This window comes from Ailuropoda melanoleuca, chromosome 13, assembly GCF_002007445.2.
Source record: "Ailuropoda melanoleuca isolate Jingjing chromosome 13, ASM200744v2, whole genome shotgun sequence".
NCBI lineage: Eukaryota > Metazoa > Chordata > Mammalia > Carnivora > Ursidae > Ailuropoda > Ailuropoda melanoleuca.
In genome coordinates, this window is record NC_048230.1 from 22,682,360 (window position 1) to 22,704,976 (window position 22,617).

Below are 22,617 nucleotides of genomic sequence, written 5' to 3' on the forward strand. Positions count from 1 at the left end.
GAATGCCCCTGGTCAGATTATACAACCTCTGAGTCTTTTCTGTAGAATGGAAATAGTAATTCCCACTTCTCAGTATTGTTTAGGATTAAATAACAATCAAGGCCTTAACAGAATTCCTAGTGCTGGGGTGAGTAGCAATCATAGTAGCTAATATTATTAGAACTAATTTTATCATCATTACAATTATTAAAAACAAAATAGGACACTTTAGGAGAGAGTGAGTAGAGGGATTTTTGCCTCTTCCTGGACACCCAACTCAAGTGTCTCAGGAAGAATTGCCCTCTTCTCTGTGCTCTCGTGGCTCTTTTAGCAAAAGTATTACGATATCGTTGGGCTGGGTTTCTTACATGGCAATTCTCCAGAGCCCTGAACAGTGCCTGGCTCAGCAAAACTGTTATGTAAATACAGGTTCCTGCACTCTGAGGTGGAGTAAGGTAGACTGGTTGCCCTTCTTCTTTACCTCTGATCAGGAGAATATTTGAATATTCAAAATAAGGAAGGAGAAAAAGTCATATTCTGGTAGTTCTATTTTATTTTTAAGATTTTATTTATTTATTTGACATACAGAGGGAGAGAGAGCACAAGCAGTTGGAACGGCAGGTAGAGGGAGAGGGAGAAGCAGGCTCTCACTGAGCAAGGAGCCGGAAAGGTGGCACCATCCCAGAACCCTGAGATCATGACCAGATCTGAAGGCAGACGCTTAACTGACTGAGCCACCCAGGCATCCCTGGTATTCCATTTAGTTCCTAATTGTTATTATTATTTTTAAAGATTTTAGTTATTTATTTGACGGAGAGAGAGACAGCCAGTGAGAGAGGGAACACAGGCAGGGGGAGTGGGAGAGGAAGAGGCAGAGGAGCCTGATGTGGGGCTCGATCCCAGAACTCCGGGATCATGCCCTGAGCCGAAGGCAGATGCTAACCGCTATGCCACCCTGGCGCCCCTATTTAGTTCCTGATTAGATAGAAAAAAGAATAAAGGGGGGGGGAGGAAACTACCCACAAATCTGATGTGAAGAAAAGAGATGAAGGAAAGATTAATCCACCTCCACTTTCCATCAGGTAGGAGAAGAACATTTCATTAATTCGCTTAATCATTTATTCAACAAATATTGCTTGACAACTGCATGCCAGGCTCTGTACTGGACACCAGGTATAGAGTGGTGAACAACACAAGGCGAAATTTCTGCCCTTACAGGAGTTTCGAGAACAGCAGATACATTTTTTTTTCAACTTTTTTGATTTATTTATTTGAGAGAGAGAGCTCACAGAAGGAGAGGGAGAAGCAGATTCTCTGATGAGCAGGGAGCCCGATGTGGGGCTCGATCCCAGGACGCTGGGATCATGACCTGAGCCGAAGGCAGACACTTAACTAAACTGAGCCACCCAGGCGCCCCAACAGCACGTAGATATTAACTAATGACAATAAAATGGGGTGAATGACATGAGAGACTGAATTTCCAATATGAACAGATTTGGGGACAGCGATATAGTTGAAATCAGAACTAAACCGTTTGTCTCAAAGAATAACAAGCGTGGTTTTAACCTATTTCTAAGTTTTGAGAGGTGACTGGGTGAGGAGCGCTCATGAGATAAGGGGGTTCTGCGCTAGAGTTCTCCCTTGGCACAGCTAGTGAAAAAGGGAAGTTCGGGATGCCATGATGACAACTACCAAGGGGGACCTAATCTAGTCTAAAGCGTCAGGCAAGACTCGAAGGGGAAGTAGGATTTTTACAGAAATTTGAGGCAAAAACTGAAGATTACGGAGATTATTGGAGATTCGATAAAGCTCTGGTGAGAAACCTATTTAGATTTAAAATTTTCGAGGATGTGAATGTCCAGAAGTGGTTGATTTTTCGGACCAAGCATTATGGGGCTCGCTTGTAAAAGCACAGGTTCTGATTCTCTAGACGGCAACGTTCTAAACTAAAACTCGCTCCCGCGCTTGTATAAAAAACTAAACCTCCCCCGAAACCCTCGCAAACTCCGCGTGGCGGCGTAGGACGCGCGCAGCACTTCGGGTCTTGTAGTCTGGGACGGACTCCGAGTCCCATACTGCTGTGCGGAGGGTCGTCGCGCCTGCGCGGTGCGGGCGGCGGGCAGCGCCGAGTGCGAGGCTCTTTTGTTCGGCTGAGGGGAGGGCCGTTGGCCGGGGCCTGCGGTACGCCGCTTCAGTGAGGGGGTCGACTGCGGCCACCGGCTTGTTGCTTTTCTGGGCGCCACTCCCCCGGCCGGCCAGACGCGACGCGCCATTAGCGCGGCACCGATTCCTCTCGGGCTCTTGGGCGCTGCTCTGAGGTGAAGAGCCCGCTAGAGGCGGGGAAGTGGGGGGGAGGCGCGCGGCGGCGTCGGGAGCCCTGGGTGAGGGGCCGCGCGCGCTTGCGGCGGAGGCTGGGGAGCTGGGAATGCCCCCGGTTCCACGCCTTTCCCGCGCGGAGCTCTCGGCCGGGTGCAGGGGGTCGGGCGCCGGGCGCGAGAAGGATGGAGAGGGCGGGGCGGGCGGCGTACTCTGAGCGCAAGACAGAGGCGATTCGGGGTGGGCCGAGCACTGGCGGGTCGCTCCGCGGGGCCTGGGTACACAAGACAATGCTACGTGGGTTGGGTGGGCGGCTGCCGGATTGGGCTGGGGAGGAAACACTTGAGTAAATGGGGAAGGGGCCAGGCCGGGCAGTCCTGAGGCTTGGACATGCGTGGGGAGGGCTGACGGCTGCGAGACCCTCGGTTTCGAACGCAGCCTGAGAATGTTGGTCCGGCCGGGGCTGCGGGGGGGATTTCGCTCGCGGGACTAAGGAGAAGTAACTTCGAGGAAATTGTCGAGGGGGCCGGGCATCCCAAGGTGTGCGACTCGGGAAGGAGACCTGTTGGTTAAACTGGAGAGGGGGCTAGGAGAGGGAGGGGCAGTTACGTGCCAAGCTTGGTCTCGAGGGGGAGGAGCTATTAGGGTAAGTAGGGCGGAGGCGTCGAGAGTTTCTGTAAGGAGTGAAAGGGAAAAACTGGCCGTCTTTGCTTCCTGATGGGTCCTCACCGTGGGGAGGCTGTAAGAAAAACGTGTGAAGAAAGGACAAAAACAAGATTTCTTCCCTCTCCCGGATTTTCTACTCTCTTCCCTCTGATTCCTTCACGGAGTTGAAAAGTCCAAGTGCCGCGCTCTCTTTGATTCAGTTCCGTAAGTTTTTATCTGGGATCGTCACTGGTCACAAAGGACAGTGAAATGGTAGAAGCGTGTAGATGAGTTCATACTTAAGGAATTAAGTTAGTGAGCGAGATTGTGAGATGATGTGGGAAATGGGGAGACAAAGAGGAAATGTTAGTGAGTTCGTGAGATTTCTTAGGCCCTTGTGATTTTTTTAGCCAGCCTTTTCTTTGTTGTTGGAAAATCTGAATACAAAATGAGCAATACTTATTCCAAGCTTCAGATGATGGTTTTTCATGGATGGCCTTATATGCAGACTTGTATTGGTTTAACTCGATTGAGGTGGAGTTAACAAAAAGATCAGTTATACCGGAAACTCAGGCCAGGGGTAAGTAAGATACCCTCCTCAGTTGTATTAAGAATCCTGTCAGCAGTTTGGAATAGCTCTGAAAAAGTCCAAGGTTTTGGAATGGAAGCATGAATACAATGGGGAAATTAGTGCCTGTGTTCCTCCCTAGGTGCGTGCAGACATTTATGTTGTAAGTAGTATGATTGAGTGGGAAACTTGTTGGGAAACACCTTAATAAAGCTTTAGGGAAAGGTTCAGGAGCCTTGTTCATTTCCAATTTTCCCTTTGGTGCCATTTTTCTTCATTGGCTGCTGTAGCCTAAATTGTTTTTTCATTAAAGATGTAAATAGTGTGTAGCCTGGTGCTTCTAGCTTCTTGGTTGAAAGGGACCAAGTAAGGATACCCTAGCCTTCCACTTTTTTAACTGCAGGACACTGATAATTTTCTAACCAAACATCTGAAAAGAAGCAGCCATTCAATAGGGGCTCCTGGCTGGCTCAGTCAGAAGAGCATGTGATTCTTGATCTCTGGGTCCTGAGTTCAAGCCCTACAAGATTACTTACAAATAAATAAACTTAAAAAAATAAAAAGCAACCATCTTATCTTGTGCCCATTTTAGAGACTAGGAAAATGTTTCTTTTTGAGTTCATACCTTAAATTTAAAAAGAATTGATGCATTTTTGTCATTTTTCTAGTAGTTTCTCAATCAGAATCTCACCTTTTTTATATACTACCTCTGGTGGTATAACAGATCGTGCATTAGACTTGATAGATTTTCATTTTATAGGTTATCTCTGAAGAGTTTTTGGAACAAAACACTAATGGCAAGTATATGAGCTCACATAAGATGGGGCTATGCCTCTTGTTCCTCTAAATGTCTGGCACATAGGTCGTTCCGATTGTTGAATGAATAGATATAGCTTTGAGGTCCTTTCTTAGAATTCCATGTGCTAGCAGAATGAGTTAATGTGCACTTAAATAATTAGCTTTCCTGTCTTTGATCAGTGACATTGGGCAGACCATACCTGTTGCCTTTGGCATGCTTGTTGTAGCCTGTTTTTTGTTTTTGTTTTTTTAAGATTTTATTTATTTATTTATTTATTTTTTTAAAAGATTTTTATTTATTTATTTGACAGAGATAGAGACAGCCAGCGAGAGAGAGGGAACACAAGCAGGGGGAGTGGGAGAGGAAGAAGCAGGCTCATAGCAGAGGAGCCTGATGTGGGGCTCGATCCCATAACGCCGGGATCACGCCCTGAGCCGAAGGCAGATGCTTAACCGCTGTGCCACCCAGGCGCCCCTATTTATTTGACAGAGAGACAGCCAGCGAGAGAGGGAACACAAGCAGGGGGAGTGGGAGAGGAAGAAGCAGGCTCCCAGTGGAGCAGGGAGCCCAATGTGGGGCTCCATCCCACGACCCTTGGATCATGACCTGAACCAAAGGCAGACGCTTAACGACTGAGCCACCCAGGCACCCTGTAACCTCTGTTTTTAATACACTCACCTTGATATGTAGACTGTGCAAGTGACAATTTTAAATACCTAGGCAAGGTCTGGGAGAAGCCCCGGGTCCTGGGTTTCAACAGCAAGCTGTAGTTCGAATATTTTGTTTGAAAGTATCTTGAAAAATCTTTTGGGTTCTTTGCATTAAGTTAAATAAATAATGTTTTCAGGTAGTGATGTCTACTGAAAAACTGAATAGCCTTTCCAAGGTTAATTGCAGAAGTTATTCAAATATGGACAAAATTCAGATCATGTCAGTATTTGAATTGAATAACTTGTATTAAGTCTTTATTGCCTTTAGGGGCGCCTGGGTGGCGCAGTCGTTAAGCGTCTGCCTTCGGCTCAGGGCATGATCCCAGCTTTCTGGGATCGAGCCCCACATCAGGCTCCTCCGCTGGGAGCCTGCTTCTTCCTCTCCCACTCCCCTAGCTTGTGTTCCCTCTCTCGCTGGCTGTCTCTCTGTCAAATGAATAAATAAAATCTTTTTAAAAAAAAAATCTTTATTGCCTTTAGCTTTCATGATTTGCTGACCAAGAAGGAGCTATCTAATTTGTCAGTGAAACTGTGCCTTTCTCTTTAATAATAGCTAACACATTGAGGGCCTAACCAAACTGTGGTATTTGAGACGTTAGTGTCAATACTCTGGTTTTGTTTTTGTTATCTGTGAATGCTTTGGTCTCTGCTTTTAATTCCAGTTCTGGTCTAGCTCTCTCATCATTTTTATTTCCTCTTAAACTAAAAGACTTGCTTCAGATTTATTACTGTGTCCTACTAATGTTTGCACATCCCTGTGGCCCCCCAACCCAAAGCTGCGTGTCTCAGTTCATCCACATCAGCATACTGAAAGGGGTTAGCCAAGTTTCTGGACACATCTCAGATAAAATTCTAATTTTATTAACACACCAGTATTCTAGTCCTGGTCCTGGAATTCAGGGGCAGGTATTCCTTTAAAAATGAAACTCCTGCTTACTGGGTATGTGGCACGAATTCTTGTTTTCTACTCAGTAAAGTTTTCCATCTGGAAAGCATTTGCCTCCCCAACAGCCATAGCTAACAGACTAACAGCAGTTTAGAAACATGAGTCAAGAGGACTACAAATGGAGTATGTACCACACATGCCTTCACCTGCCTTTCGATGACTGGTATGTAGTTGCTAATGCTCAGGAGGGGAGTACTTCTTTCTTGTTTTCCATTTTGGGCTTGCAGCTGAAATTCCTCTTGCTGATCATTCCCTGAAACGCTAACAGCTTTGGACTTCTGTTCCCTAATTTTTGGAGCCTGAGACATCTATCGTTACTGTCCATACAAGGAAGGTTCAACACATTACACAGGGCTCCGACTTGCCTTTAATTGAGTGTCTGAGTAAAAATAGAAACAAAATGGTTAAGAAACCACAAGGAAAAGAGAAATAATATTTGACTAGGTTGGAGAGGCTTCATGGAAGAAGTAGCATTTAAGGTTGGTCTTGAAGGATGGCTAGGATTTTGACTGTTGGTGTTAGACAGGAACACTTAACTTCTTAATAATGAGCAAAGCCTTGCATGGAAGAAATGTGCAGGATATGTTCAGGTTATAGTTTTGACAGGAGTGTAGGTTTTGTGAGGGAGTAGAAGTAGGAAATGGTTGGAACGAAAGGGTGTTAGATGATGCACTGAGGAATTGGTTTTTGTTTTGAGGAGGAGGGACCTTGTAGAAAATTATTGAGCAGTTACCCACCACTTTCCTATTCAGTCTACTCCACCCAGACTGGTTTACGCACCATCTACCTCAGACGTGCCTCACTGCTTTTGTTCACAACTGTTCCTTGGGCCAAATTGCCCCCCTCAATCCACCTTTTCATATGCTGTTGGAGCCTGGCTTCAATCCCAACTTTTCAAAACCTTTCCTAATCACCCTAGCCATTTATTCTTCCAAGCTCCTGTAGTGCTTTTGTGGCTACTTATTCTTGCTTGTTTCTTTTGCTAATTATTATATACTCTTAACATTTCTCTTATTGAAATAAAGTTCAACTTGCATTGTATGTTTTTATCTTTCAGGCCTGCCTCTGGAGGCTTTGGAAATTCATAAGCCTTAGTTTTCTCATTTGTGAAATGGGTCTAATAGAGTTCCCCTGAGGACTGAATGCCTTTATATCATTAAGTTTTGAGTATTCCGTAAATTTTAGTTGTTATTATTATGTTGTTATGACTACCATTAAGGGAGTCTCAAAATCCTGTGCTGCCTGCGTGGCTGTGTATCCTGCTGGCCTGAACAAACAGCTCCATTCGTCTGGGTGTGAGAGGGTCCCTTCAACGCGGAACTCTCAGTGCTTTTGCCAGAGTGAGTTGGTCGCCCTATATTCCACCCAGGCTTTTAGTAAATGCTTATTGATTTTATTTGGCTTTAAATAGATAGTATTAAATGCTGGAGGAGCTGTAGTTATAAACTGTTATGGTCATTAAGGCCGAGGTCTTAAACCTAAGCTAGAGGCAAAAGAGGCAGAAGGAAAAAAGGAATAGAAAAAGGAGCTAGATAAAAGGAGTAGTGATGTGGGGAGTGATACGCACAATAATTATCATCTGGTCCTTACTGGCCACTCCTTTAGTCTCGCTGTTTCTACCTGGCCACATTTCTGTTCCTCAGATAAAACAAGCTCTTCTCCCTTTAGGACTTTGAACCAACTATTCCCTTAATTTGGTGTGTTTTTCTGGTTTTGGCGAAGTTGTCTCCTTGTCATTGGGGTTCTGTTTAAATGTTAATTAGTCTAAAGGTACTTCCTCTATAGCGTTTATCACTAATACCTTCTTCAACTATTATCTGTGCGCTGCTCTGCCTGCACGTGCATGCATGCGCATACTCCCACTCATGCTCAGCTCGTCCACATTAGAATATAAATTCTAAGAGAAAAGGGATTTTTGTCTCTCCTGTTCACCCCCTTTGTCTAGCACCTTACACATAATAGGTATCCAATAGATAATTGTTAAATGATGAATACTGTAGGAGGGTGTTCCTAGGAAGAATTAATAACCTAAACCTAGTCTGGGCCTCAGGGAAGCTCCTGACCGTGACATTTTAGGTAAGGGAAGCAGTCAAGTTGAAAGAATGGGTCAAAGGGCAAGGTAATTGTGATTGATGGGTTAGGTGTAGTGGTCTTCAGCTCAGATGGCTCACAGATAATAATATGAAGAGATCTGCATTTTTTTTTTAAGATTTTATTTATTTATTTGACAGAAAGACAGCCAGCAAGAGAGGGAACACAAGCAGGGGGAGTGGGAGAGGAAGAAGCAGGCTCCCAGCGGAGGAGCCCAATGGGGGCTGGATCCCAGGATCCCAGGATCACGCCCTGAGCTTAACGACTCAGCCACCCAGGCGCCCCAAGAGATCTGCATTTTAAATGAGTGGCTAGTATTGAGACCGCATCAGGTTAGGAGTTACCCAGGCAAGAGATGATGTTAGCTTGCAATAGGATGGAAGTAGTAGGCCTAGAAAAATGTATGAATTGAAAGATATTTACGAAAGGAAGGAAGGAAGGGAAAAAGGGAGGGAGAGAGAGAGAGAAAGAAAGGAAAGAAGAAGGAAGGAAAGAAAGAGAAAGAAAGAAAGAAAAAGAAAGAAAGAAAGAAAAAGAAAAATTTAAGATAAAAAACTCAATAGGATTTAGTAAGAGGCTAGATGTGGAGGATGAGTGGAGAGAAGTCAAGGATGGTCGTCACTTTGTCCTGAGCTCAGTAAACGCACTATGAATTCTTAAACCATTGTTCATTTAATTGGCTTTTTAAAAAAGTTAATATGTAAAAGTTGAGCCTGAAATCACAATTTCTGAAGTTTGGTACAGAGCTTTACTGTTTGGATTATCAAAACTGGTTTTTGGTGTTTATACTGATTTTCAGAAATCTTAAAGTTCTTTTCACAAATAAACAGTTTTGTTGAAATTTTCCATTGTATTCAGAATTTACTTCCTTTCTCACCTATCTTATCTTTCTTGATAGGAAGATATATTCCTTTTGCCAGTTACTCTACAGGAGCGTTGTGTGGGCCAGATAAAAGGAAGAGCACAAGAAATTCATACACTTCAGGTATACGAAGTGTGATTTTTCAGTTTCTGGCAGCTCTTCTGTCTTGGTCGTCTAGAAATGAGATCTTAGTTTCTCTGTTTCGTAATTATTGGTTCCTTCATAACAGCCAGATCTGGGTTCTTCTTGAGTGTGTTCTGGAGCTGCTCTCCAGTTTTAAAAACGTAGCCATGAATTTCAGCCATACTCACAGGATGGAAGTGCTGTTTTGTTACTGAGTTCTAAATGCGTTGGGTTTCAGAAAGCTATCTTTAAGCTTAAAGCAGTAAATAATCTAATGAAATAGGACATATTTGGAAATATATAGGGGCACCTGGGTGGCTCAGAGGGGCGCCTGGGTGGCTCAGTCGTTAAGCGTCTGCCTTCGGCTCAGGGCGTGATCCCAGCGTTCTGGGATCGAGCCCCACATCAGGCTCCTCTGCTGGGAGCCTGCTTCTTCCTCTCCCACTCCCCCTGCTTGTGTTCCCTCTCTTCCTGGCTGTCTCTCTCTCTCTCTCAAATAAACAAATAAAATCTTAAAAAAAAAGAAAAAAAAAGAAATATATAGACAGATAATACCAGAAGGTTGTAAAAGCTCACCTCAGAGGAATCCCATGAGGGTTGTTATGCCTTTTTTTTTTTTTTTTTTTTTTTTTTTTTTAGNTTACTTATTAGGAAATTATTTAGTAAATATAAAACTGCCCATAGGCATAAAGTTGTTTTGAGCGGTAGGGACAGGAAAGATACCATTTTGTCCTCATACTAGCTTTCTTCTGGTGAGAGGAACTGTGAGGATCTTTCAGGCAGTCCTCTTCCGACCATTGCTAGTGCAGGAAAGGTCCAGATTGAATAATGCTGAATGTGATATAGAGGAGGTTTTGTTTGCAAGAGCATCAGTTTATTGCTCCAATCTTATTCTTAATTCTGTGAAGAAAGTCAAATGTTCACCTGCCTTTTAGCTGACTCTAAGAATTGATTTATGTCTGTAATAATGTGTGTCATTTCACCTGAGGAATGTAGTTTCTGCCCGTCCTCTTATAGCAATGGCTTTTATCCAAGGATGTGCATCAAATCACCTAAGGAACTTTTAATTTTATATTATTATTTATTTATTTTTAAGTAAAGTGTATGCCCAGCGTGGGGCCTTAAACTCATGACCCTGATATCAAGAGTCACACAGATCACCTAAGGAGCTTTTAAGGATGCAGATGCCATGGTCAATGCAACATTGTAATAATAGAAAATTGGAAACAACCCAAATTTTCATCACTAGGTGATGGTTAGAGTATGATGTGTGCTTACAATGTGGAACACTATGCAGCTTGTTATGAATGGAGATCTATATGGAGCAGTGTCAGAGATATACTACGTTCTATAAAAAGGCAAATTGTAGAACTGTAATAATCTCTTTTCACTTAGTGTATATCTGTATTTATGTATAGAAGAGTGAGAACAGGGGCGCCTGGGTGGCAAAGCGGTTAAGCGTCTGCCTTTGGCTCAGGGCGTGATCCCGGCGTTATGGGATCGAGTCCCACATCAGGCTCCTCCGCTATGAGCCTGCTTCTTCCTCTCCCACTCCCCCTGCTTGTGTTCCCTCTCTCGCTGGCTGTCTCTGTCGAATAAATAAATAAAATCTTTAAAAAAAAAAAAAAAAAGAAGAGTGAGAACAGGCTTTGATAGGTTTTGGGCCAAGGAACTTTTTTTTTTTTTTTTTTTTTTTTTTTACAGATTTTATTTATTTATTTGACAGAGATAGAGACAGCCAGCGAGAGAGGGAACATAAGCAGGGGGAGTGGGAAAGGAAGAAGCAGGCTCATAGCAGAGGAGCCTGATGTGGGGCTCGATCCCACAACGCCGGGATCACGCCCTGAGCCAAAGGCAGACATTCAACCACTGTGCCACCCAGGCGCCCCTGGGCCAAGGAACTTTTAATACATTAAATATTTTGTAATTGAATATGAATACATGTATTATATAACAGAAAAACAGTATTTCTTAAAAATAATGCACACCCCACTTTCTGTGTCATTGGATCTGGGTGTCTATAAACTCTGTGGGTGATTCTGATTCGTCTATGGGTGAAAGCTCTCTACTCAAGGTCTGCTTTCCTGTGAATTCTTTCTTAGGAAAGATGGTCACCTCACCAGACCAACATTCTGAATGTACCTTAGCCATTAGCTCAAAGCCCTGCTGCTTTGGTTTCAGAGGTCTGTGATTGTTACCTGTCCTGACATCTGGAATTTGATCTTTCAAGCTGGCAAGAAATCAGTACCAGCTCCTCAAAAACAAAATACCTTCTCTTGCATCTGATACTGTACCGCCTTTCTGCTTTCAGGTAGCGTCGTACCTCTCTATTTTCTAGCTTCTAACCTCCTGGCGGAGGGGGTGTAGGGAGAAGGGACAGTGCTTTTTTTTTTCTCTTGAAAGAGCTATGAGTTCATGACTCTTGCTTCAGATTTACATCATCCCTGTATTCATTGGGACACTCTAGGTGAATTTTGGTTTCTTAAAATTGGCATTTTCTTAGTACTCTAGCCTACTTGGTGTAGGTATTTAACCTCAGAATTTCTGCACCGTCTAGCATGTGTCAATTTAAGACTCCAAAGACTTGCTGGGGCACTACCGACCAAGGCTCTGTTACTGCCTGCCTATTTAATTAACAGTGAATACCTTTGTATTCCAGTAACCAATTTAGAATCATTGATTTTTTAATGCCATGCCTTACAAGGTCTTTTCTGAAAGAAAATTATTATCAGTCACTTCCTTATTTACTAATGACAAAGTGTAGGGAGGATACATTTAAAGAAATTCTGTCCTGTCCTTGTGCAGGCTGAAGGGAAGTCTCACTACAAGTGTGTGGCTAGCTCCTAGTTCTGTGTGTGCAGCAGGGCTATTAGCTCAGCCTTGCTAGATGTCCTTCCTCAGGTGCTATGCTCTTTGTTCATTATGTAACCTTAGGTGATTTATTGTGTGTAAGTGTTGTGTTATCTATGAGGTGTCGATAACATCTGAATGGCTTGTTTCATGGGATGGTTTCGAGGATCAAATGAGGTAGCACTTTGTAAACTAAATTTCAATGTAAGTGTATTTTTCTAGGCAGCTTAAAATGCAGCAGACCCAGTAAATTTATTTGTTTGTTTGTTTAAGTCCTCTCTACACCCAAAGTGGGGCTCAAACTCACAATCCCAAGATCAAGAGTCACACGCTGTACCGGCTGAGCCAGCCAGGTGCCCCCCTCAGTAAATATTTAGATAAAAGTTATAGTGGCTTACGTTAACTCTAGGTTTTTTGTCTACAACATTGGGATAAACCTTAAGGAGATTTGTCCAAGGACTAAGATTTCTGAGTTAATCCAGAACAGTTCACCCTTGCGTACACCTCTTGTGATGTTCTGTCATAAATTTTGACCCTTTGTTCAATGATTATGGCACTTTTGATGCCATAATTTGGCTGCCAGGATGCTTGGGGGGGAGTGGCAAATTGTGTTGATGAAAGGCATTTTTCCATTGTGCTACTACACTAATTTGAGCTACTTTGAGATTTCCTTGCCAAGCTTTCATTGCCAACCAATTCCAATTGAGAGTCCTCCTTCTGGATGTCCCTGCTAGTGCTTGGAGGCTGCCATATTCAGGGAAAGGAGGTTTCTCTTGAAATAATCCATTTGGGGGGCACCTGGGTGGCTCAGTTGGTTAGGTGTCTGCCTTCGGCTCAGGTCATGAACGGGGAGTCTGCTTCTCCCTCTGCCTCTGCTGCTCCCCAACTTGTGCTCTCGCTATCTCTCTCAAAAAAATAAATAAAATTTGGGGCGCCTGGGTGGCTCAGTCGTTAAGCATCTGCCTTCAGCTCAGGGCGTGATCCCAGGGTCCTGGGATCGAGCCCCACATTTGTCTCCCTGCTCCGCTGGGAGCCTGCTTCTTCCTCTCCCACTGCCCCTGCTTGTGTTCCCTCTCTCGCTGGCTGTCTCTCTGTCAAATAAATAAAATCTTAAAAAATCATAAATAAAATCTTAATCCGTTTGGAAACTGAGAATTGGCAGGTTGTAATATTTAAGGGGGCTCTTGGCTCTTCTGACAGTGCTAGATTCTATAGAAAGAGTGGGTTGCATTTTTAATCTACTTAACTGATTTTGACAAACAGCTTATTCAAGACCCTAGAGAGCTACCTATAAATAAGGGGGAAAACTCAAGTTTGAAAGCCTGGCTGAGAATCTCCAATATAAAGAATCTGGTACCTGAGATAGATGCGGGGATGAGCCAGATAAGAAAGCTCAGAGAGAAGCAGGAGTCTGTTTTCTACATTCTTCACTTTTTTGAGTTGCTCTTAAGACAGTGAGTTAAGTGAGTAAAGAAAATCAGGAGGTCTCACTTTAGATTTCCCCATTTGGGGGGTTTTCTTTACTTACCCTAAAGGATATATTCTTTGTTCCTTGACTCTTCCTCCTTGGGACCAGGCTAATGTTACAGGGAGAGGAAGCCTGCAGCAGCTAGAGGCAAGCCAGAAGCTGCCCTGGTCCTCTTGGTTCATAGCGGCAGCATCAGTGGGCAGTATGCAGTGCTGCTGCTTTTTTGGGTGTAAGACAAATACAGCTATTAATGTAGCTAACACAGGGCCTTGAATAGCTCTGAATTTTGAAGTCATGATGATAGAATGCCTTTCCTTTACTTTCTTAATTACTTGGTAGAGGGATTATTAGGGGACAGTTACTGTTTTTGGATTGTCTGTAACCCATTGTTTTCCTTCCAACTATTGAGAAAGGGATATCTTCCAATTTCCAAGTCCAAATTAATGTAGAGAGTGGTGGTACCCTTTGTTATCTAAAGGTGATTGTCAATTTATTTTTCTCCACACGTTAACCAAAGACTGAGGATGAATCTTGCTTACTCCTTCTACTCATAGTGGAAGGAAGCAAGAAATAGCACTTGTTCTTGGGAGGAAACACAATTGCATTTGTCCAAAAGGAAAATTAAATTTTTCTTTCCTCATAAAATAACACTTGTCATATGGCACTCAGAATTCTGAAAACCTGAAAGCATCTCCCTCCAGAAGGAAGCGTAACAGCCTCTGAATCAGAGCCACAATGAAGCTGGCCAACAATTAGCCAGATTGCATTCACTCTACTGGTTAGTCTGACCAGTAAAAGAAGGAAGGGAAGCTTTGTGTGGCATTTTCTCTAAAAGATAAGAGAGGTTGGGGAGGGAAGGAAAGCAAAGGAGATTCTTCAGTATGTAAGTGGAGAGGAAGAGTGTTGAAAAGATGCCTCTCACCTGAGAACTGTCCTGAATCCCTCTGTGGACAGGGGCCTTGGGTTTTGCCTTAGACCACACTAAAAGCACTTCAGAAAACATTGTTTTGTGCCACTCTGCAAAAGTTCAGAATACCTGGAGTGCTTGGGTGGCTCAGTCAGTTAAGCGTCTGCCCTCCGCTCAGGTTATAATCCTGGAATTAGCCCCACACTGGGCTCTTTGGTCACCAGGAAGCCTGCTTCTCCCTCTCCCTCTGCCTGCCACTCCCCCTGCTTGTGCTCTCCCTCTCTCTCAAATAAATAAATAAATAAAATCTTTTAAAAAAAAAGTTCAGAATAACTTGAAGTGGAACTGGTGTTTGCTTTTTTCTTTTCAGACATTAAGCATCAGAAAAGCAGGAACCATGTCTTACTCTCTTGAATATCCAGTATCCAGCAGTGTCTGGATTTTCTAGTATAGTTAAACAAATGTTTCAGAAGTAAGCATTGCTCGGGGTGCCTGGGTGGCACAGTGGTTGGGCGTCTGCCTTCAGCTCGGGGCGTGATCCTGGTGTTGTGGGATCGAGCCCCACATCAGGCTCCTCCACTGTGAGCCTGCTTCTTCCTCTCCCACTCCCCCTGCTTGTTCCCTCTCTCGCTGGCTGTCTCTATCTCTGTCAAATAAATAAATAAAATCTTTAAAAAAAAAAAAAGAAATAAGGATTGCTCATATATGCAGGCATGGGAATATCTCAGGGTATAAACCAAAGTTTCTGTGGATAATTGAACGGATTCATATGATGATCCTGACTTTGATGAAAATTTGTTATATTTCATATGATCTATAGATGGACTTTTTAAAAAAAAATTTTATCTGTACATGCCAGTTTTAAAGTATATTTAGAAGAATTTCTACTTAGGCTAAGTAAGACTTCCTTTCCCAAGGATGCTAATAACAACCCGTTTAACCCCAAATCAGCATTGCCTTGAATTTCAGACATGGTAATAACTACTGTCTTGGCTTGGATTATCTTCCATACTCTTGATTCTTTGTATCTCATTGTGGGCAACTGTGATCCATCAATTTGTAGTTTTTGGCCAGTTTTGTAGCTCACTTTTGTTGTATTGATATCTTATGGCGCCACCTACTGACACAAATTGGTAAACAAATGGCTTTAAGCCTACCAGCAGTCAGAGTTGTTGTATTTGAAGAACTAAAAATAGATTTATAGAGGACTAAAAGCACTAGTAGTCACCCAGCCTGGAGATGTGTTTTACAAAAGAATAAACTTAGGTTCTATTATCTGTGATAACTGTCTTTTTTTTCCTATTATTTTCCAGATTATTGCAGTGTCCCAGTTTAGAGGATTTCGTGGTCATTCTGGCATTTTTTTTTAAAGATTTTATTTATTTATTTGACAGAGAGAGAGACAGCCAGCGAGAGAGGGAACACAAGCAGGGGGAGTGGGAGAGGAAGAAGCAGGCTCATATCGGAGGAGCCTGATGTGGGGCTCGATTCCATAACGCTGGGATCACGCCCTGAGCCGAAGGCAGACGCTTAACCGCTATGCCACCCAGGCGCCCCTATTCTGGCATTTTCATGAGCCTTTCTCCCCCTCAGAAATAAACTAAGTAGAATAAGAAACTAACAAACTTTCAAATTGTAAATCATTGGTGGCGTTCAGAAAAGACTGCTTAAAGAACCTTTGGAGACTCAGGAGAGGTGTTTTAACGATGCAAAGAAATGGGGGACAATTAAGCCAGATGTTTGGTAAATAGGACAAGCTACTTCACACTGTAAAAATTGAAGTCCGGTGATACGGAAGTATGGATCAGAGGGTTATATGTATATAAGTCTGGTGTGTGTACATTATTTTTAGGAGCCTTGCTTTCAATTAATACTTTATTTTTTAAAAGATTTATTTTAGAGGGAGAGAGAGAGAACGAGCAGGGCAGAAAGGGCAGAGGCAGAGTGTGAGAGAAGGAGATGCCCTGCTGAGTGGAGAATCCGACAGACACGGGGCTCAGTGTCACAACCCCAAGATGATGACCTGAGCTGAAAACAAGGTTGGACGCTTAACCAACTGAGCCACCCAGGAGCCCCCAATTTAATTAATATTTTAGATACCATGCTCTGTAGTAAAAGGGATATTTGGAACTTTTTTAAACTTAGAATAGGGACGCCTGGGTGGTTAAGCATCTGGTTGGTTAAGTGTCTGCCTTCAGCTCAGGTCATAATCCCAGGGTCTTGGGATCAAGTCCCACATCGGGCTCCTTGCTCAGTGGGAAGCCTGCTTCTCCCTCTGCCTGCCACTCCCCCTGCTTGTTCTTTCTCTCGCAAATAAATGAAATCTAAAAAAAAAAAACAAACTTAGGTGTAAAAGTTTTAAGTGGATATGCAGGAATAGAGTTTTGCTATGAGATTGGTTGGGGCTGTTTATGCACTAACTTTCTAGCTGAATATATCAGAAAACTTTATTTTATACTGTAGCATATGCTATTAAAGTTAGTGATGTCCCTGGATTTCTAACCATCCAGATATTCACCTACCAAGAAAAGTATGCCCTAACGCCCTTTTTATTTTATCACTTTAGCAGCGTCACCCTTTAGACCAGAAAGCTGGCGGGCACTATGGGGAAGAAACAAAACAAGAAGAAAGTGGAAGAGGTGCTAGAAGAGGAGGAAGAGGAGTATGTGGTGGAAAAAGTTCTTGACCGTCGAGTGGTAAAGGGCAAAGTGGAGTACCTCCTAAAGTGGAAGGGGTTTTCAGAGTAAGTGTCATTCATCACTGACTGTTTCTCAGGAGTCCAGTAATGTGCAAGGCCTAGGGTGCTCGATGGGTAGTGTGACCCAGGCCTGGCCTTCGTGGCTGATAGTCTAATTAGGAAAAATACCTACATGTACAAAGCGCTATAATGCAAGACAGTGATTGCTGAGAAGCAGTTGTATGTGCAGCTTTAGACTGATTCAAGTATGCAAAGAGTAATTTTCCTTTGAAGAAGGCAAGTTTCTAAGCTTTCAATTTGTATTAAAAAGTCCCCCATTCCACCACCACCACCCCCCCCACCCTCCCCCANCCCCCACCCCCCGCCAAGAAATTTCAGTGTTACCAAGTTCTTGGTCTTGGACAAAATCTGGTTACTTATTATCGTTAACTCCTCTTTTCAAAGGACACCAGCTCTCGTCATCCTGTGCGTCTCCTTAGTATGAGTGTGCTAACTTTGAGTGGAAAGTATGACTCACTGTGCCCTCTGGTTTCAGTGAGGATAACACGTGGGAGCCAGAAGAGAACCTGGATTGCCCTGATCTCATTGCCGAGTTTCTACAGTCACAGAAAACAGCACATGAGACAGATAAATCAGAGGGAGGCAAACGCAAAGCTGACTCTGATTCTGAAGATAAGGGAGAAGAAAGCAAACCAAAGAAGAAGAAAGAAGAGGTAAGGGGAGAAGAATTTTTACTAGCCCAGAATTCCTACTGCTGTCAAAGAAGCTGAAAGACCTTTTAATTTTTAAATTAAGCACTTTTATTTAGCTGCTTCTGGGACCTCAGCAGCCATCTCTCATTTCTTCTGGAATCTTAGGCTAATGTTTACAGAGCATTTGGGGGTTAACTCTGGTAAAGCCACATAATCTATGCTTATTTTATCTGAGGTGCAAGAATAATAAGTGCAAGTAAATTCATGCTTGTAGATGGATGGTTTTCAGTGTTGTAATCATGATAGGTGTGAGATAGCTATGTTCATCTATTCAGTACCTTAAAGTAAGTTATCTTCTGAGGGTGAAGAAACAGTTGTGGAAATTTATTTTGCTTGAGATGTATGTCCCTTTTTACATATGGGGAACCTCAAGACCTTGATGGAAGAATCACTCAGAAGGATGCAAAAAGGCCTGTGACTTGGAGCCAAGGTATTGGTGAAATATTGACAAGAGTGTGATTATATTAATCAGAGAAGCAGGAGTGGCTGCAGTGTGGGTAACAGTCCCATACAATTAAAGTTGTTCCATCCATCTGGTTTTTACAGTCAGAAAAGCCACGAGGCTTTGCCCGGGGTTTGGAGCCAGAGCGGATTATTGGAGCTACAGACTCCAGTGGAGAACTCATGTTCCTGATGAAATGGTGAGTCTGCCAGTGGCTCTGTGTGGTGGTTTTTTTTCTTCTTCCCATCTGTTCCATGCCAGAGGAAAAGAGCTGGACCTTCGAAATTCCAGTCGCCCAAGTGTGAAATCTTTAAAGATGGCATAGTCCTTCGATAGTGACCCTCGGCCTGACTGCCAGCCTGGACTCATGAGTTACAGGTAGGGGCCCTTAGGATTCTCAGATCTTTGCCCGGTTTTTTAGGAGGTGGGAGAAAATCCAGGATGGAGAAGGTATGGGGAAGGATCACATTTCACTTATGTAAATGAAGAGGGAAAAAATGAAATGTGATTGAACCACCCTCCCCTTGTACTGCCTCCTAAGATCGGGCTGGCCCCAGGATCAGAAGTTCTGTTAACTTCTCAGGGTTAGTTAAGAATTTCGGTAGCTCTTCCCTTTGTCCTTGAGCGTTAGAGCCTTTCCACTTTGTGCAGATTCTGTAATTCCAGGATCAGCCAGTAGGGGTCAGCAAGTCCCTTTTACTATAACTGAGCAGAGAGCAAGGCTATTTTTTTTCATTAGACATTATACCAATGGTAGTAAACTCCACGAAACAGGCTAATGAAAACAGTTGTCTTGAGAATTACAAGAACTGTAATTAACCTCAAATTCTGTAAAATATCCCTATTCTCTGTCCAAAAGGAAGGCTTTCTTTTTCTTGCTTGTTGAAAAATACTTGTGCTTTTTTTCCCTCCCAAGTGGGTCTCAATCAGTGTCCTTGAAATATAAATTAGGAGTGAATGATGGTAAACTTTCGCCAATTAAGGCAGTATTCTAAGGGTTTTGTCCTTTTGTCAGTCTAGAACCTTCTCTGAAACTCCTATCTACACTAATTCCTCTGGTTTAGAAGGTGGCCAGAGAGGCCTAACTTCGGCACTACTGAAAGCCTATGTCACAGTTAGGTGAAACTCTGTTTTTGTATTTTGTGTTCCCTAGATGTTCGGTGAATCTGACCTTTTAGCTGATTTATCGCTAGCCTATAGGAGAAAAGTTCATTTTTAAGGTGTGCATTGGGGGGAAAAGATTGATACCAGGAGTTATAGTCCAACTACAGTGTATTTTCTCTGTGTGCATGTGACCAGTCTGAGTTACAGTGCTGTTTCCATATTGTTTAAGATTACACTCCTTTGGTTGAATTACTGCTGTTTGTAAAGATTATACCTGAATGTAACTCTACAGGTTAAGATAAAAGGATTGGATATTGACGATAAAACCAAGTTCATTTTAAGGTGATCTTCCTGGAGAATTGAGATACTTGTCCATTTCCAAAATAGCAAATACTTCTTCGCTGTGAATAGCAAACACTTCCTTCCCTCAGAGAGTGTTGTTTTTATTGTCTGCTTCAGGCTCCCATACCAGTATACTACTGTTCCCTCCCGTTCTCTTCAGTGCACTGTTCAAAAACATACCTTACCCGCTTAGTCAACCCTGGTTCCTGGGCTCTCTGGCTTTGGTTTATCTGTTGCTGAGTTCTAGAAGTTTTGGGTGGTGCCTCATCAGAGACCCCATCATACAACTGCCACCTGCCCTAATGCTACTGCTCCCATTTGGGAGATTCCCAGTGGACTTACTTCTAAGTCTCTTGTCACATGTATGTGATTTTCAAATTTTGAGACCGTTTTAAAATCCAGAAAAATACAGAGAATTATGTAACAGTCCCTTATTTTCTACTTCCCAGTGTTGAAGCACCATTTCAAAGCACCTGGGAGTTGTGGCATGTCTGTGTGAGCATGGCATTTGGTAATGTTAAACAGTGTAATTATGAGTCAATGAGAACGTGTCCACCTGCATTGGCTAGAGTCAGTGGTATTAAATCTTACTATTGGTATTAAATCTTACTATCCAACCTGGTATTAAATTCTAGTACAAAGCCGAGATCTCTCCATGGGCTCTTGGCAGCTGGGATAATGGCTTTTGGAAGAGTGTGGAAGCTTCTCTTCTGCCCTCCAGGAATCTGAGAGTCGTGTTCTTTTTTTTTTTTTTTTCTGGCCTTGCCCAGAGGTTCAGATGTGGTGGATTGAGTTAAGTGACTTAGGTTTTAACAAAGATACCCAGAGAGGATTTTCAACAGAAGATCTCTGAGGATGTCACTTGACTAAATGCTGCTTGGGCCATGTTATCACCCTTCCCTAGGCTACTCTTCTGGAATTAATACTTTTAAAGCCCCATCCCTTTTGTCATCCAAGTTAGGAGACCACCAGCACCTGGTCTCAAGGTCTCTCTGCTTTGTTCTGCAGGAAAAATTCTGATGAGGCTGACCTAGTCCCTGCCAAGGAAGCCAATGTCAAGTGCCCACAGGTGGTCATATCCTTCTATGAGGAAAGGCTGACGTGGCATTCTTACCCCTCGGAGGATGATGACAAAAAAGATGACAAGAATTAAGTCTCCTGAGTACCTGCCCCTGTCACATCTGACTGTGGGTTTCAAGTGGGGAGGGAAGGAGTTCTACTTGTCTTGACACCATAGAGGTGGCTTGAGAAGATGTCCTTTGAAGAGCAAGTATCGTTTCTGTGCCCTACAGCAGCCCAAGTGCTTTAAAGCCTTTCCATGCTGTGTAGTTTGCACACCCATCCCAGTGGAGGGGAAGGAAGAGAAGTGTTGCAAGGCAGCCCATTCTGTGCTTTGCTGAGAAAGGCAAAGGGCCTTCCGTGAAGGACAGAACTTGCAGAATGGGTGTGTGGGAGAGCTAAAGACACTGTAGATCTTCAAAGCGCATCTCCACAACCCACAGCCTGCTTCCCAATAGTGTTAACTCTGCATTTTTACAGCGTAGCATGTGTGTAGTTTTTGGCTATTACTGGTGTATCATTTGGGGGTGGGAGGGTTGGGGGTGGGAAGGAAAGGAGATGAGTAGGATCATTTTTGTTAAAATTTGGGGCCTGATTGGGGAAATGGTGAAACAATGGAAAGAACAAACTTGTGGTGATCGGTTCTATGTCCAGGATATTTTACTTTTTCAAAAAAAATGTCATTGGCAACCTAAATGAGGACTGTGAGAGACTGTTTAAAAGCTGTGAATACCTGAAACTTAAAAGCCAAGGTGTTCCCTGCCTGAGCTTAATGCTGTTCCCAACAAAGGACTAAGCTAGTTAATAAGTTACCAAAGCTGCCATTTTGGGGATGGAAACTGGTTGAAGAGGGAAAGTCTTACTGGAGTGTATACACAGGCGGATGTTCTGTCTTAGAGGTGCTAATTCTTGAAATTGATAAGAAGACCCTTTCTTTTCCAATTATGAAGTTTTAAACATCAGCTTGTCCATCCACGCCACTGGCTGAGGTATTTGGGGAGGGGAAGAGGGTAGTATAGAAAATGGGAGAGTAGAGAAAGATAAGGGCCCCTGCTCTTAGGGTGGAAAACTCTTGGAGCCTGTTATTTGAACTTTGAACTCTGAAATCATTGGTGGCAGGGTTCAGTCACTGACAGCACAAGTTCATTGAATCACTTCAAGAGTGGAATTCTTTCAAAAGCTCTGGTCTCAGGAGAAGATTAAACTTTCATACTGGGGCAGTGGTTCACTTTAAAACACAAAACAAAACAAATTTTTTTAATCCTAAGAATGAATTAATACCCAAAATGCTGTCTTGAATCATGAGATCCATCAGTTCTTGACATCGTCTAGACCTGCATTCTAGAACTTCATTGTAAAATCTTTTTAGGCATGTGTTAGGTTTCTGTGGAAACTTTGTTTAAATGTAAACTTCATACCACATTGTCAGTTTTTGTCTTAATAAAACTATAGATTTATAATCTTTGATTTCTGTCTTGATTAGTATTACCAAAAACCCTCCCTGCGTTTCATTACCTTATAGGTTCAGCCCATAAGGAAACAACTCCCACAGTTGGATGGTTTAATTTCTTGAACACTGTAGGCTTGAAAATCTAATGCCTGGCCTGAATCTTTGAGTAGTCTCATCATTATTTATTTAGAAAATATTTGTTGAACATTTATGATTACTCCAGAGATTGTAAAGCTTGTCACGTCATGCTGTCTTCATATTGCCCCAAGTTTGTTGATTAGCACTCTGACCTGCTTACCCTTCCAGACCATGATATGTTTGGAAACATGGGTTTTTGAGGTAGGTTTAGTTCTTGACTCATGTATCTTGTAGACTTGTGTCACCTTAGCTAAATAGTCAACTCTAAAATTTTCAGGAATTGGCCTCGTGTTTGATCACTGAATTAAAATGTCATCCACTTTCTTAATGGCATTTTCTGCCTATAATTCTAGAGCCAGAATGGAACT

General features: G+C 42.9%; 1 protein-coding gene across 2 annotated transcripts; it reads left to right on the forward strand.

Annotated features, from left to right (window-relative positions):
- Window positions 1-2,071: 2,071 nt before the first annotated feature.
- CBX1 (chromobox 1) lies at window positions 2,072-22,128 on the forward strand. Of its 2 annotated transcripts, none has more exons than XM_002916817.4 (5): window positions 2,072-2,297; window positions 16,831-17,007; window positions 17,498-17,675; window positions 18,261-18,355; window positions 20,611-22,128. In XM_002916817.4, exons 2-5 carry the CDS (start codon window positions 16,868-16,870, stop codon window positions 20,753-20,755), a joined length of 558 nt encoding a protein of 185 aa, XP_002916863.2. In that variant the 5' UTR covers window positions 2,072-2,297; window positions 16,831-16,867; the 3' UTR covers window positions 20,756-22,128. The 2 variants fall into 2 exon arrangements, with proteins under 2 accessions (XP_002916863.2, XP_019652661.2); XM_019797102.2 differs by lacking the exon at window positions 2,072-2,297 and adding an exon at window positions 2,939-3,165.
- The last annotated feature ends 489 nt before the right edge of the window (window positions 22,129-22,617 follow it).

Coding starts and splice junctions, on each gene's coding strand:
- CBX1 (XM_002916817.4), top strand. CDS start 16,868: ATGGGGAAGAAACAAAACAAGAAGAAAGTGGAAGAGGTGCTAGAAGAG. Junction 17,008..17,497: donor AAGTGGAAGGGGTTTTCAGA/GTAAGTGTCATT, acceptor CTCTGGTTTCAG/TGAGGATAACACGTGGGAGC. Junction 18,356..20,610: donor CTCATGTTCCTGATGAAATG/GTGAGTCTGCCA, acceptor TTTGTTCTGCAG/GAAAAATTCTGATGAGGCTG.